Genomic DNA, 16,632 nt, shown 5'->3' on the forward strand with positions numbered 1-16,632 from the left:
GCGCCCGGCCCCATCGAAAGTTTTAAACGGACAGTAACAAGATCACATGTGTACACTGGGAAGATCACAGTATTTTGTGGCTAATATGGAGGATGGATTTGGGGACAAAGTCTGGATGGGAGAATAGGTGAAGATTATTGTAGCATGGGTGAGAGGAGGAGGCCTGAATAAGGACAGCAGCTATAGGGAAGGAGAGGATTTCGTCAGTTAAGCCCCAGGGCCACTTGGCCGCCCTCAGCCAGACTTTTCATTTTCTCTGTAGCTCCCTCAAGATGTATCCTGGCTGGGCGCAGTGGCTCACGTCTGTAATCCTAACACTTTGGGAAGCCAAGGCAGGTGGATCACATGAGGCCAAGCATTTGAGACCAGCCTGGCCAATGTGGTGAAACCCTGTCTACTAAAAATACAACAACAACAACAAATTAGCTGGGTGTGGTGGTGCATATCTGTAATCCCCGCTGCTTGGGAGGCCAACTCATGAGAATCGCTTGAACCTGGGAGGCAGAGGTTGCCATGAGCCAAGATCACGCCACTGCACTCCAACCTGAGCAACAGAGTGAGACTGTCTACAAAAAAAAAAAAAAAACAAGATGTATCCTGTTAAATCACAGCACAGCAGTGCATGCCTGTAATCCCAGCTACTTGGGAGGCTGAGGCGAAAGGATTATTTGAGGCCAGGAGTTTGAGACTAGCCTGGGCCACAGAGTGAGACCCAAAAGTCTCAAAAAAGTTAGTCTCAAAAAAGTTAGTTCGTGTATACAATACACGTTCATCAAAGAAGATTTGCAAAATACATTAAAATATAAAGAAAAAAACAAAACTCATCTATAATACAATACTCAGAAACAACAGCAGTTGTTTCTGGATATTGTATTAAATTCTAACCTTTTTGTTTTGTTTTGTTTTGTTTTTATTAAGACAGAGTCTCAGTCTGTTACCCAGGCTGGAGTGCAGTGGTGCAATCTGGGCTCACTGCAACCTCCACCTCCTGGGTTCAAGCGATTCTCCTGCCTCAGCCTTTCAAGTAGCTGGTACTACAGGCACGTGCCAGCACGCCTGGCTAATTTTTTGTATTTTTAGTAGACACGGGCTTTCACCGTGTTGGCCAGGATGGTCTCCATCTCCTGACCTTGTGATCTGCCCGCTTCAGCCTCCCAAAGTGCTGGGATTGCAGGCGTGAGCCACTGTGCCTTGCTTAAATTCAAACATTTTATGGAATTTTCCTCCCTCACCTCCATCTCTTTACCCAAAGAGAAAGAGAGAATCAAGAGACTCATTCTAGACACATGATTTTATGTCCTGTTTTTTGTTCTGTTTAAGACATAGGGTCTCACTCTGTCGCCCAGGCTGGAGTGCAGAGGCATGATCATAGCTCAATGTAATCTTGAACTTCTGGGCTTAAGTGATCTCCCACCTCAGCCTCCCAAATAGCTGGGACTGCAGGTGTGTGCCACCACACCCGACTAATTTTTAAAAATTTTTTTTGTAGAGACAGGATCTTGTTATGTTGTCCAGGCTGGTCTCAAACTCCTGGCTTCAAGTGATCCTCCCACCTCAGCCTCCCAAAGTACTGGGATTACAGGCATGAGCTGCTGTGCCTAGCCTGTCCTGCTTTTTTTTTTTTTTTTTTTTTTTTGTTAACATATAGTATGGGCGTTCTTCTATGTCACTAAATATTATTTGAAAACGTGATTTTTAATGACCTGTTAACTTACTGTTTCATCATATTTTATCATATGTTTAGCCAGCCCCTTCTTGGCCACTTGGGTTGTCCCAATTTTCATTATTCTAAACAATATGAATAGGAACGTCTTTCTCACCTTTTTATGGCTCCAGTTCTGCTCATTTTCCTTCCCATGGGCCTGTAGAGTGAGACAATGTCCCGCTTTCCCTCTTCTGGCTCACCCCACCCACTTTCCAATTGGGAACAGGGAGTAAAAAAGTAGTTGTTCCATAGGGTCAGGGTCCGGGAGAAGTGGGCATGTGGGGCAGGTTGTAGGAGTGTGATGGGGAAAGAGAGGTGAGATTCTGAGGGCCACCACAGGGACTGCTGGGTCTATATACAATTTTAGGATGGGGACACTTATTTATGTTTGAAGTAGAAGAAAAGGAGCCCATGGAGAAATAATGAAGATATTAGAGAGACAAAAGGCTCAAGATTTAGATGGACAGATTAGCTATAGGGAAAATGAGGAGGAAGAGGAATCCTTTCTTCAGCACCTTGAAGGAAGAACAAAGACACAGATGTAAACATTCAGTAGACTTTGGGGATGCTTTCAGAGAGTTGGAGAGTAGTGTACCCTCCAGGTTGGGGTAACCTGGGCATTTCTATTGACTGACTTCCTTTCTCTTTGAAGAGGGCACAGGGTGGGAGTTACCTGCTGAGGGTAAAGGGAAGGAAGGAGCATTCATTAGGGGGATAAGGAGAGGATTTTGAGCATAAAAAAGAAGGGAAGTTCTACCTAGAATAGTCAGACAAGAGAAAGAAAGAAAGGGCATCCAAATTGGAAAAAAAGAAGTCAGATTATCCTTGTTTACAGATGATATGGTCTTTTATTTGGAAAAACCTAATGGCTCCACCAAAAAACTATTAGAACTGATAAATTCAATAAAGTTGCAAGATGCAAAATCAGCATACAAAAAATCAGTAGCATTTCTGTATGCCAGCAACAGACAATGTGAAGAAGAAATCAAGAAAGTAATCCCATTTACAATAGTTTAAAATAAAATACCTAGGAATTAACTTAACCAAAGAAGTGAAAGATCTCTACAACGAAAACTGTAAAACATTGATGAGAGAAATTGAAGTGGACTCCAAAAATTGGAACGATATTCCATGTTCATGGATTGGGAGAGTCGATATTGTTAAAATGCCCACACTGCCTAAAGCAGTCTACAGATTCAGTACAATTCCTATCAAAATACCGATGACATTCTTCATAGAAATAGAGAAAACAATCTTAAAATTTATATGGAACCACAAAAGACCCAGAATAGCTGAAGCTATTCTGAGCAAAACAAACAAAACTAGAGGAATCACATTACCTGACTTCAAATTATACCACAAAGCTATAGTAATCAAAAACAGCGTGGTGCTGGCATAAAAACAGACAACATAGACAAATGGAACAGAATAGAGAATGCAGAAGCCATGTATCTACAGTGAACTCATTTTTGACAAAGATGCCAAGAACATACATTGGGGACAGAACAGTCTCTTCAATAAATAGTTCTGGGAAGACTGGATTTTCATATGCAGAAGGATGAAACTAGACTCCTATCTCACAAAAATAAAATCAAAATGGATTAAAAACTTAAATGTGGTCGGGCGCAGTGGCTTATGCTTGTAATCCCAGCACTTTGGGAGGCCAAGGCGGGTGGATCATGAGGTCAGGAGTTCAAGACCAGCCTGGCTAAGATGTGAAACCCCATCTCTACTAAAAAACTACAAAAAAAAAAATTAGCTGGGCGCAGTGGCAGGCACCTGTAATCCCAGCTACTCAGGAGGCTGAGGCAGGAGAATCGCTTGAACCTGGGCAGCAGAGGTTGCAGTGATCCGAGATCGTGCCACTGTACTCTGGCCTGGCCTACAGAGTAAGACTCCATCTCAAGAAAAAAAAAAAAAGACTTAAATCTAAGACCTCAAACTATGAAACTACTAAAAAAAAAAATTGGAGAAACGCTCATGACACCGGACTAGGCAAAGATTTCTTTTCTGTTTTTTTTTTAAACCTCAATCTAGCAGATTAACTCAACATCCTGCTCTATTTAATACTGTTCAGCAGAAGGAAATAACTAATTTCAATTTTAAACAAACTCATAAAACAAAGGAAACAAAACCATTTCACTACAGGCCTTTGACAAAGAACGTGAGCCATTTGCTATAGCTGCCAGGCGTCAGTGTATGGCAAGGAACAGGGGCTTCAGGATGCCCAGGCAAGGCCTCTGAGGTGGGGTATATTGGGGTTTTGGGAGGTCTTGATAGCACTGAGTTGCTGGATCCTGTGCTGCCCTGCCTGGGTGGGGAGCAGGGTGAGGGAGGCCATTCCTCTTCTGTAGAAAACACCAACCCCCAGTCCAGGGACTGGCAGCTGAACTGGTGACTGTAAAGCCTGATCTATATGAAATCAAAGGCACATGTGGAAATCCACTCCCGGCAAAGGGGGAGTCCTTGGGGGAAGCCAGCTGGGCTTCTGGAGGGTCCCCTTTGAAATGTCAGCAATTGAAAAATACAACCTAAAAGTGATAGAGGACCTGCAGGGAACTTTATTCTCTCACTTCTGTCTTCACGGGGGGCGCTGCCCCTTGGAAAGACCAGGTTGGCTTCTGGCACAGGTATCCCTCATCTTCTTGGGCACCTGTGGCATTGCCAGCAGGCCAGAGGGGGTGGCTGACAGTGTTGGCTCTAGCCTGACCCAGGGGGCCCAGTTAGGATCCCCTCTACCCATGGCAGGGGTGATTGCTACTTCTCCATGGTTCATGCGTAAAGCTTCCAGCCCTTTCCAGCTCAGGGAACACATGCAGAATGACAGTCACCCAGCAGACTGGAAACTACCTCCTCTCCAAAAGTCTGGCTCCTGAACACCCTCCTCCCTGGGAAGGGCTTTTGCCCCTTTGTGATTGGGCAGGAACCAGAAGAACAGTTTCTCTGCTTTGCCATGTCTGCAACCCAGGGCTCAGCCAGCCCCACATCCTCTGTCAAGCACTGAGCTCCAGCACTGTCCACACAGTGGAAACCAAATGAAATGACTTTGGCTTGTGGAGGGGGAAGAATGCAAAACAAAAACAAAAGCAAAATCACCTGCCCACAAGATACAGCAGAAAAGTTCATCCACTATCTTTTTTTTTTTTTGAGACAGAGTCTCACTCTGTTGCCTGGGGTTAGAGTGCAGTGGTGTGATCTTGGTTCACTGCAACCTCCGCCTCCTGGGTTCAAGCAGTTCCCCTGCCTCAGCCTCCTGAGTAGCTGGGATTACAGGTGCCTGCCACTAAGCCCAGCTAATTTTTTGTATTTTAAGTAGAGACGGGGTTTCACCATGTTGGCCAGGCTGGTCTAGAACTCTTGACCTGGTGATTTGTCCGCCTCGGCCTCCCAAAGTGCTGGGATTACAGGCGTGAGCCACTGCCCCGGCAACTTCATCCACTGTCTATCTGCCTCCCATGTAAGGTGGAACACCCAGCCCCCAAACAACCCCTAAAATGAGACCCAAACCAAAGACCTGACGTATAAGCCCCAAATCAGTAAACCTCTCCTGAAACAGGTAAAGGAACTGCCTGCCCAGAAATACCCACAATAGTCTGTGCAGATTATAAAGAGATCAACAGCTTCACCCACAGTCTGCATAAACTCTGGTACTGGCTGTGTTCTCCATGGAAGGTCTCGCTGTGTTTCCTAGGCTGGGGTGCAGTGGTGTGAACACAGCTCACTGCAGCCTTGATCTCTTGGGCTCAAGTGATTCTCCTGCCTCAGACTCCTGAGTAGCTGAGACCACAGGTGTATTTCACCACACTCAGCTAATTTTTAGGGTTTTTTTTTTGTTTTTTGGTTTTTGGTTTTTTTTTAATAGAGATGAGATCTCTACCGAGCTGGTCTCTAGCTCCTGGGCTCAAGCGATCTTCCCACCTTGGCCTCCCAAAGTGCTGGGATTACAGATGTGAACCACTGTGCTTAGCTCAAAGATTTCTTGATAATACCCTGCAAGCACAAGCATCCAAAGCAAAAATGGACAAACAGGATCATATCAAGTTAAAAAGCTTCTGCACAGCAAAGGAAACAATCAACAAAGTGAGGAAACAACTCACAGAATGGGAGAAAATATTTGCAAACCACCCGTCTAACAAGGATTAAAACCAGAATATATAAGGAGCTCAAACAACTCTATAAGAAAAAAATATATAATAATCTGATTTTAAAGTGGGATTTTTTTCTTAAAAAATCTCAATAGACATTTCTCAAAAGAAGGCATACATATGACAAACAGGTATATGAAAAAGTGCTCAACATCATTGATCATCAAAGAAATGCAAATCAAAACTACAATGAGATATCATTTCACCCCAGTTAAAATGGTTTTTATCCAAAAGACAGGCAATAACAAATGCTGGTGAGGATGTGGAGAAAAGGTAACCTTGTGCACTGTTGGTAGAAATGTAAATTAGTACAATCACTATGAAGAACAGTTTGGAGGTTCCTCAAAAAACTGAAAATAGGCCGGGCGCGGTGGCTCACACCTGTAATCCCAGCACTTTGGGAGGCCGAGGTGGGTGGATCATGAGGTCGGGAGTTCAAGAACAGCCTGGCCAACATGGTGAAACCTCATCTCTACTGAAAATATAAAAATTAGTTGGGTGTGGTGGCAGATGCCTGTAATCCCAGCTACTTGGGAGCCTGAGGCAGAGAATTTACTTAAATCTGGGAGGCAGAGATTACAGTGAGCCGAGATAGTGCCACTGCACTCCAGCTGGATGACAGAGTGAGACTCCATCTCAAACAAAAACAAAAACCTGAAAATAGAGCTACCATATGATCTAGCAATCCTCACTCCTAGGTGTATACCAAAAAGAAAGGAAATCAGTATATGGAAGAGATATCTGCACTCCCATGTTTATTACAGCACTATTCACAATAGATAAGATCTGGAAGCAGCCTAAGTGTTCATTGACAGATGAATGGATAAAGAAAATGTGGTACATATACACAATGGAATACTACTCAGCCATAAAAAAGAATGAGATCCTGTCATTTGCAACAACATGGATGGAACTGGAAGACATTGTGTTAAGTGAAATAAGCCAGGCACAGAAAGACAAACTTGGCATGTTGGTACTTACTTGTGAGAGCTAAAAATTAAAGCAGTTGAACTCATGGAGAGTAGAACGATGGTTACCAAAGGCTGGGAAAGGTAGTTGGGGAGGTGGAAAGGGGAGATGGTTAATGGGTACAAAAATAGAGTTAGAAAGAATGAATAAGATCTAGTACTTGATAGCACAGTAGACTGACTACAGTCAACAGTAATTTATTGTACATTTAAAAATAAAAGAGTAAAATTGGATTGTAACACAAAAAACAGGATAAATGCCTGAGCTGGGCTAGGCATGGTAGCTCATGCCTGTAATCCCAGCACTTTGGGAGGCCGAGATGTGTGGATCACTTGAGGCCAGGAGTTTGAGACCAACCTGGCCAACATGATGAAACCCCGTCTCTACTAAAAATACAAAAATTAGCTGGGTGTGGTGGCCCATGCCTGTAATCCCAGCTGAGGAAGGCTGAGGCACAAGAATCGCTTGAACCGGGAGGCGGAGGTTGCAGTGAGCCAAGATCACATCATTGCACTCGAGCCTGGGTGACAAAGCAAGGCTCTGTCTCAAAAAAAAAAAAAAAAAGAATGGGCGATACCCCATTTACCATGATGTAATTGTTATTTGTATTCCTGTATCAAAATACCTCATGTGCCCCATAAATACATACACCTTCTATGTACCCACAAAAATTTTAAAAAAAAATTTTTTTTTGATACAGAAAATTATCTGTAGCCCAGGCTGGAGTGCAGTGGCGTGATCTCTGCTCACTGCAACCTCCACCTTCCAAGTCCCGGTTAAGCAATTCTCTTGCCTCAGCCTCCCGAGTAGCTGGGATTACAGGTGCCCACCACCATGCCCAGTTAATTTTCGTAAAATTGAAAAGGTCCAGAATAGCCTCTGTGTATACAGAAGGTAGGCGTCTCCATGGTGACAGCCGATCTTGGGCTGGTCAGTATGCTTAGAAATAAAAAAGCATTAAAAAGTATGAGAATAAAAGAGACTTTGCCAGGCTGAGGAGGGCAGCTCATAAGACATCCTGTAGACCAAGGTAGAAGAAGCTATTAATAGAAGATCTTATGGTGCCCATGTGGGGGTTGGGGAAGCCCAGTGTGGAGGACCCTAATCAGAGGGAAGTTGTGACCCCAGATAAAGATGACTAATGACTGGGGACCTGGGCTGAGGACTGATGGAGATTGGATAAGGGGGAAATTGGTTGTGGAATCATAGACCCTAGTTGGGTAGGAAGTCAGGATCGTCTAGATGGAGCTATGGAGAATAAACAGAGCAGAAGTGTAGTAGTCTGTGCCCCCCTGACCGTCCTGTCTCAGTCTTTCCCTTGTGCTTCTTAGGTGCTGGTACAAGGCTGCCTTTTGGACCCGTCCCAGCAGGAGGTGTTCCTGCAGCAGATATATGAGCAGCTCTGCCTCTTTGAGGATAAGGTGGCCACCATGCTGCAGCAGCAGTATGATCCCCAGAGCCAGGTATGTAAGAGAGAAAGTGGGCAGAGGCAACTTAGAAAGAGGAGCAGCTAAGGACAGAGGGCAGAGAGGAGGGATAGTCCAAATAGGGCAGAAAAAGGCTAAGAGCTGGTACAAAGTGAGACAAGGATAAGCATGCTCATGACACGCTCCCTGTTGGAGCAGGACTCAGATATATTCCCCGAAACACAGATTCTTTCGGGGAGAAAATGTGAAATCCATTTGTTTGCATTTTTTTTTTTAGCCCCAGATCTTCTCCTCCAGTGGATCTGAGAAGGTGTCATGTGTGGCTTTGACCTCTAGTTAGCATTTTGTACAACCGGGGATAAAGCTGCCTGGGCCCACTAGACTTCCCTGTCTCATCACTTTGGGTACCTCAGAAGTAGCCAGGCAAATGGCAGTTCTGTGTGCCTGATGACTGGTCGTGTAATTTGATTGAGGTATAAAATATTTTGTAACAGTGATGGAAAAATATGGAAAGGGGCCCTTCTTGGCAAAAGATGGAGAAGCCTTACTTCAGTACAGTCTGAAGCTTCATCTGGTGCTGAACTCCCTTCGCCTCTGAAGTTCAGTATCTGAGCACACATGGGGAGGGAGCACAGTAAAGACTTAGTCGCATAGTAGAGGAATTGGGGTCCTCACAGGATTCGGCCTGTCTGGCCTGAGAGGTGCTGGACTGTAAATTCTGGCCTTGCTATGGATGGGGCAGCAATACCATCTGCCCCATTCTGTCTTTTCTGTAACTTGGGGCAGGCAGAAGACCAGTCCCCAGACTCAGGGGACCTACTGGGCCGGAAGGTAGGCGTCTCCATGGTGACAGCTGATCTTGGACTGGTCAGTATGATTCGTCAGGGCATCTTGGCGCTGCAGTTACTACCGTCAAACTCTAGTGCAGGTCAGTAGAAGGAATATTGGTGGGACTGGGGAAGCGGGGAAGAAAAGTGGGGCTAACTGCTAACAAAGATAGCAGTTCCAGGGAATCAGTGGGCCCCAGAAAAGAGGATCTGTTTCCTTGTTTGCAAAACGTATGTCTGTATTAGTGTGTATCAGGAACCCTCGGCTCTGACAACTCCCTAGAAGGAGTAGAGCTCCAAGGATATCACTTAGGGGAGGTTATGATCTGGCACTCAAGAGGAAGAAGCAGGAGGGTAAGGGAGAAGGAAAGGTGTTTGAAGTTTATAAATCTTCATAGTTTATAAAACTGCCCACATTGGTGGGAAGACACTGAGCCCTTCAGGGCCCTGTCAGTTGGGTGTCTTCCTGTGACTTCGGTCTGTTCAGTGTCTCCAGGTCTGATCTGGTGTTTCCTGCTCCAGGGATTATCGTGATCACGGATGGGGTGACCAGTGTTCCTGATGTTGCTGTGTGTGAGACGCTGCTGAACCAGCTTCGCAGTGGCACTGTGGCTTGTTCCTTTGTCCAGGTGAGGACTTTTTAGGAAGGATGAGAGATGGAATATCTCACACAAAGGTGGGATGGCTGGTTACTTTCTTACAGGCAGTGATTTCCCAGGTAAAGTCAATTACTTAGTTACATGGGGGGAAGGAGTCATGTCTGGAAGGTAGGTAGCATGGTAGGAGAGGACTCTCATTTTTTTCCTCTTTCCTTGGGATTTTAGAAATAGATGTTAAAGCAGAAAGAATGCAGAATTTGAAATCTGACAGTCATTTCCAGTCCCACCTCATCCCGCAGATTAGTCATTATTGTTTTGAGTGCAAGGGTCAGAAAACCCGCTCAAACTAGCTTAAGCAAAGGGGTGAAAGGCATAGTCAGGGACTGCAGCTAAATTGGATTGATGGACTGTAGGGAAGGAGGTAAAAAGCTATGGGAAACAAGGCTGAAGGGATAGGCACAGGCCAGAACATGAAAATCTGGTTCTGCTTTATTAATGAGATTAAGCATAACTCTGTGGGTGATGCAGATAGATAGAAGGAAAGTCATTAGTTGGGTTTATGTTTTACAAAGGTCACTTTTGCTGCTGGGTGAAGGACAGTGGGGAAGTCAGTGAGAGAGGATCAGGGCTTAAATTAGGGGTAAGAGGATTGAGAAAAATGAAGAGGCAGAGTCAGCTTGACTTCATGATTAGCAAGATGGGGGTAGGAGATGAAAGAGAAGAGGGCTTAAAGATGTCTCCAAGTCTCTGACTCCAGTGATGACTGGGTAGCAGCAGCGCAAAAGGAAGAGAAGCAGTTGTGGTAGAGTGAGGATAAGATGATGAATGCAAGTTTGTGTATGTTGTGTTTGAGGTGCCTGTGGTTCAACACAGCCAGTTAAGAACATCACCTTTGGAGTTAGGCATGCTGGTCTAAATCCTGACTGCAGTTATTAACTGGGTGACATTGGGCACACTGCTTCACCTCTAGGTCAGATTCATTTGTAAATGGAGGTTGTAAATTACATAACTCACTGGGAGGTGAGATCCATTTAAAGTATTTAGCATTGTACATAATCACTTAATAAATGGCTGCTGTTTGTAGCAGATAGCGGTTGAATACACAGATCCTGATATTCAGGAGACGAATACTGCTTGAGAGGTAGAGATTTAAGATTTGTCAGGGTACAGATGGTAATTGAGAACAGAAGAGGGTCCTGGAAGAACTTTGGGGAACACTAGTGTTCGAGGTCTTTCATAGGAAGAGGGCCCAGCAAAGAATAAAGAATCAGCCAGGAGCCAGAAGATTGTGGTGTCAGAGAAGTCAGAATTTTTGGAAGAAAATTTTACTTGATCTTTCTGCTGCCTCTCACAATGGTAACTACACTGTGAGAAGCAGCAAAAAGATCAAGTAAAAACTGAGGAATGAAAAGTGCCCTTTGGATTTGGTGATCAGGAGGTCACGGGGATCTTTTTCAGAGCCATTTTAGTGAAGAGGTGGTGAGGGGATTGAAGAGTGGATAGAAGGAAGGAAATAGGGACAAGTGTTGACACAAGAAATTTGGCTGTTGAGATCGAGAGCAGAGCAAGAGAGAGAATGGTAACCAGAGGGAAGTACAGGGTAAAGGAGTGTTTTGTTTTGTTTTTAAAGCTAGAGACTTAAGCATGTTTCTAAGGGTCTGTAGTGAAGAAGAGTTTGAAAATAAAGAAAGGAAAAGGGAGGCTGGTGGAGTAAAGTCTCTGAATTGACAGGAGGGCATTGGCTTAAGAAACAGATTGAGGGATTCTTTTGGAGCAGGGAAGTGTCGTTTCTTTCTTTGAAACTAGAAAGTAGAAGTGAAGATGTAGATCAGCTCTGCGAAGGGCCTCTGATTTATCTCTGAAGTAAAAGGTGAAGCCGAGTACTGTAAGGAAGAGAGGCCAGAGTTGGGAAGAAGGAACAGTATTGAGGACTGCCCTGAAGGACTAGCTGAGTTGGGTGTCATATGTTTTGATGTGGTGCCAACCTACACAACTGTCAGTTTTTTCTGTTTGGGCACCACTGGCCAAGAACAGAGGCTGTGATCCTAGTTGGGGTTTTGAAGAAGCAGACGAGAGTGAAGAGGGCCAGGGATTTGAGAGCTACGCTTATGAAGTTGTCTGAATGTAGGGTCCAAGCTGGGTCGAGAAAGGAGGGTCAGGACAATGTGGATAGATTTGGAGAGAGCAGAGGTTCAAGGCCTGGCAGTCTCAGTGAGGTCAAAGAGCAGCAGCAGGAGGAGGGTGGGAGGAACCTAAGGGTATAGTGCTGTATGTAATCAGTGGGTTGTGGCATTTTGAAATTGCAGAGATGAATTTGTTCCAGGTGAAGCCAAGAGCCAGCGTGTAGCCTACAGGCAGGTGAGCGGAATAGAGAAAGTTACTGGAGATGAGAGTTAAGGAACTGAGAGGGCAGGGACTTGAATGAGTCATCTGGAGCAGGTCTGCGAACACTGTCTGCAAAGGCCAGTTAACCTTTAAGCCTTGTGGACCATCTCTGCTGTTGAAGCGTGAAAGCAGCCATAGACAATACAAAATGAATGTGTGTGGCTGTGTTCCAGTAAAACTCAATTCACAAAAATAGGTGATGGACTAGATTTGCCCCTCAGGGTATATGTAGTTTGCTAATTTCTCATCTACAGCTATTGTATTCAAAATGTAGTCCACAGACTAGCAGAAAGCTTGTTTGAAATCCAGAATCTCAGGCCCCACCCCAGACCTACTGCATTTTAACAAAATCCCCAGGTGTTTTTTATACACCCTGAAGTTTGAGAAGTGTTGATAAGCTGAAGCCTCTCAGGATGATGACAGGAAGTCAGTGAACCAGTTGCCAAAATCTTTAGTGAAGGAGGTGGTGGGCCTGGTGGGCCATTAGGTATCGAGGAGGAAGTGCAGAGGATGCTGTGGCCGGTTAGCATGGGCATCAGACAGAAGGGCTCAAAGAAGGAAAGACACAGTGGTCTGTCCTAGGAAAACACTGGCTGGCTTCCCACTCTGTGGTCCAGGGAATGGGAGCAGCCACCTAGCCCAGTCTCTTTCTCTCCTGTTCTTCCTTCTCCTGTGCCTCTGTCAGAGCTAGGTCTTCAGTTGCTCACTTTTTCAGGTGGGAGGAGTTTACTCTTATGACTGCAGTTTTGGCCATGTGCCCAATGTGGAATTAATGAAGTTCATCGCAATGGCAACATTCGGCTCCTACCTGTCCACTTGTCCTGAGCCGGAGCCAGGCAACCTGGGTCTGACTGTCTACCACCGGGCGTTTCTCCTGTATTCCTTCCTGCGCAGTGGGGAAGCATTGAACCCTGAATATTACTGCGGTGAGAGGCACACTGAGGTGGATGTGGGAAGGAGGGAATATAGAATGGGCCCAGAGATTATGGTGCCCTGGAGTACTGAAAATGTAACTGGAGCTGGCTCCACTGGCACTGTTACCTCACAGTGATTTCAGCATAGCTCCTTCGCCCTACAGATCTGTCAGTTAGTTGGCAGATAGCCAGTTTCTCCTTTCCCATCCCCACTGATCTTCCAGGCTCTCAGCACCGACTGTTTAATGAGCACCTGGTCTCTGCAAGCAGCAACCCTGCCCTAGCCTTGCGCCGAAAGAAGCACACTGAGAAGGAGGTGCCAGCCGACTTGGTCAGCACCGTGTCTGTGCGACTTCGAGAGGGCTACAGTGTCCGAGAGGTCACACTGGCCAAAGGTAAGGGTCATTAACCTGCTGTAATCCCACAGATCTCTCAGGAATTTGTGTGTGGAAAGACCCACATGTATCACACATGAAAGAGTGTCACCATGAAAACCTTATCGCTTGAGACAGTGGGTTTTGAATTGTCATCAGGGGTTAATTCTCTTAGCATGGAGCTTCCCAATTCCATCTCCTTTTGACCAAGGTGAACCAGCTGAGGGTGGTGTAGGGTCCTGAACTTGGCTTGGTTTTCAGATTGTTTCTACAAACTTGTGTTTGTGTCAGTTGGCCAGCTCTAGGCCTGAAACCTGTGGAATCATGCTTGGAACCTTTGGCAGGGCTAGGTTCCATGAGATAGGTGGGGGTTTCAGATAGAACTCAATCCCAGGCGTAGAGTCCTATGCCTTCTCCTAACTGGCCCTCCCACTTCTCCCTAAGGAGGGTCCCAATTGGAGGTAAAGCTGGTGCTGCTGTGGAAACACAACATGCGCATTGAGTATGTGGCTATGGCACCCTGGCCTCTGGAGCCTGAGGGCCCTCGAGTAACACGGGTGGAAGTGACAATGGAAGGCGGCTACGACATTTTGCATGATGTGTCCTGTGCACTAAGGCAGCCCATCCGTTCATTGTATCGTACCCATGTTATCCGGCGTTTCTGGAACACGCTGCAGAGGTCAGTGAAGTCATCACTCAATGAGTGCTGCCCCATTTGTTGTGTGGAGGGACAGATTTGTGAAGGTGGGAGCTGGGGAGCATCACCCAGAGAACCAGGCTTATATCCAGGGTCCCAAATACCCCTAAGGCTCCCCTCATCTGCACGCAGCAGAGTCAGATATGGCTCAGGCCTGGCCCTTATTCTACAGCATCAACCAGACAGACCAGATGCTTGCCCACCTTCAGTCCTTCTCCTCAGTGCCTGAGCATTTCACACTTCCTGACAGCACCAAGAGCGGAGTGCCACTCTTCTACATCCCTCCAGGCTCCACCACCCCGGTGAGTAGCTCTGAAGTGTAGTAGCCCCATTTCATGCCAACTTGGGTTGTACAGCGTCTGGAGCCCAGGACCACCACCTTCTATTGCTTTCTCTCTCACGTCTAAGGCACCTAAACCAGAAGCCCAAGCTTTAACCTTGAGAGCTTCTCTTCTCCCTCACCCTAAGGCCCCAGGGAAGAGGAGGATCTATAGAGACAGGCTGTCCTGAACAGAGCACAGGTGGCAGAGGCAAAGACTCACACAGTGTCTAGGTGGTGGTATCCCAGGCCCAGCAGACCATGAGCCCTTGCCCCATCTCCATGTGGCATACTTTGGGCTCCCCCAGTCACCTTTACCTGTGTGCATCCACCACCAGCCACCATAAACTGTGTACTTCCTGCAGACCACAGCTTCCTTGGTCCTGTGCTATCTTCACACTCAGTCCACGCTGTGAGCCTAACACTGATGGGCAGGTGGCTTATGCTAGTATACAGTGGCCACATCATGAGGTCCTGCCACCATTCGGTGGCTTTTCTCCCAAGTCAGTGACATAAGCTGGGCTCATGGTTCCATCCTTCTCCTGGATTCAGCTTTAAAGGGCTACACAGTCTGTCCCTGAACCCAGTCATCCAAATCTAGCCTTCACAGTGGAAGCAGTTTTTGTCTCCACTGTGCTTTGTCTCAGGCTGGGCTGTAGCCTCAAGCCACTGCTGTCTCTGACTCTGAACGGAGTTCACCCATGGTTTTGTTCGCTCTTTGCAGTTTGTACCCTGGTCCTCTACAAATGCTCATATAGTGCTGTCCTTCCTGTCCCCAGGTGCTCTCCCTCCAGCCTAGTGGTTCTGACTCATCCCATGCCCAGTTTGCTGCCTACTGGAAGCCAGTGCTGTCCATGGATGCAAATTCCTGGCAGCGATGGCTGCACATGCATCGCCTGGTGCTAATCCTGGAGCACGACACGTGGGTGCCCTTAGGGCTGGGCCATAGTTGGGGTGGAGTATCGGGGTTGGGGGATAGGGAATGATGGGAAGGGGAGCAGCAGATGAGCTCTTACCAACTGTGGCCAAGGAAAAACTATAGCCTTTTCCTTGCCTCCCTGCTCATCAGTCCCCATAACCTCAGGCAAGGCCTAGAAGAGACAGATAGTAGTCTATTCCTTTTCTCCAAGACTGGGGCCGGGAGGTCTAACCTCAATCCACACCCCTCTTCCTAGACCAATCCCCAAGCACTTGCACACCCCGGGCAGCAATGGGCGCTACAGCACTATCCAGTGCAGGATCTCCCACTCCTCCCTGACCTCTCTGCTTCGGGACTGGAGCAGCTTCGTACTAGTCGAGGGTTTTTCTTATGTCAAGCTGCTCTCCAGGTGGGCAAAGTGATGTCCCCTCACCCCCGCCCCCTCATCCCATGTCTCCCTCTAACCTCTAACCCCAGACCTCACTCCTACTTCCTACCAACCTCGGACTGCTCACTGACTCCCATTTCTCCCCAGTGCCCCAGACCAGCCCCCCTCCTCCTTCTACATGGTCCGTATCATTTCCAAGGCCCCATGCATGGTTCTTCGCCTGGGTTTTCCCATTGGCACACCAGCACCGGCCCGACACAAGGTGAGCTGGGCCCTGACTGACTCTGACCAAGGAGCCCTGGGGTGTAGACTAGCTCCCTCTCCCCAGACCCCACAGGGCCAGGTCCAATAGAGGGAGGAGTCCCCAGACCAAGGGAGACCTAGAGAAGAAGGCTGTGTCTCACCTTGTCTGTGGGCCCCTTCTCCCAGACCTGTAGGAGATGGGAGTAGGAGGATCTGACCACATTTTCCCCTCAGATTGTGTCAGGCTTGAGGGAAGAGATCCTGCAGCTGCGTTTCCCTCACCGGGTACAAAGCAAGGAGCCAACGCCCAAGGTGAAACGAAAAGGGCTAGGGGGCGCTGGTGGGGGCAGCTCTCCCTCCAAGTCATCCCCCGTGCTGGGGCCACAGCAGGCCCTGTCTGACCGGCCCTGCCTTGTGGTCCTGCATAAGCCACTGGACAAACTGCTCATCAGGTTGGTACAGAGGTGTGGGAGGGTGTGGCTTAGTGGGGTATGAGTGGTACAGAGGTATGGAATGGTCTGGCTTGGCAGGGTATGAGTGCTACCACACAAAGGAAGGGTGTGGCTTAGCGGGGTGTGAGTGGTACAGAGGTGTGGAGGGTGTGGCTTGGCGGGGTATGAGTGGTGCAGAGGTGTGAAAGGGCGTGGCTTAGTGGGGTATGAGTGGTACAGAGGTGTGGAGGGCGTGGCTTAGCAGGGTATGAGTGGTACAGAGGTGTGGA

General features: G+C 47.1%; 1 protein-coding gene across 1 annotated transcript in view; it reads left to right on the top strand.

The window, feature by feature from the left end:
* SZT2 (seizure threshold 2 homolog (mouse)) overlaps nt 1-16,632 on the top strand; it is a 67,675-nt gene that overhangs the window by 17,477 nt on the left and 33,566 nt on the right. Inside the window, exons 5-15 of the mRNA XM_012001791.1 lie at nt 8,151-8,282; nt 9,033-9,174; nt 9,596-9,702; nt 12,773-12,983; nt 13,196-13,366; nt 13,790-14,024; nt 14,215-14,344; nt 15,141-15,283; nt 15,537-15,689; nt 15,816-15,930; nt 16,146-16,363. Coding sequence (XP_011857181.1) covers nt 8,151-8,282; nt 9,033-9,174; nt 9,596-9,702; nt 12,773-12,983; nt 13,196-13,366; nt 13,790-14,024; nt 14,215-14,344; nt 15,141-15,283; nt 15,537-15,689; nt 15,816-15,930; nt 16,146-16,363 — 1,757 coding nt within the window. The remainder of the gene's footprint in view (nt 1-8,150; nt 8,283-9,032; nt 9,175-9,595; nt 9,703-12,772; nt 12,984-13,195; nt 13,367-13,789; nt 14,025-14,214; nt 14,345-15,140; nt 15,284-15,536; nt 15,690-15,815; nt 15,931-16,145; nt 16,364-16,632) is intronic.

Source organism: Mandrillus leucophaeus, unplaced genomic scaffold (genome assembly GCF_000951045.1).
Source record: "Mandrillus leucophaeus isolate KB7577 unplaced genomic scaffold, Mleu.le_1.0 Scaffold67, whole genome shotgun sequence".
NCBI classification, from domain to species: Eukaryota; Metazoa; Chordata; class Mammalia; order Primates; family Cercopithecidae; genus Mandrillus; species Mandrillus leucophaeus.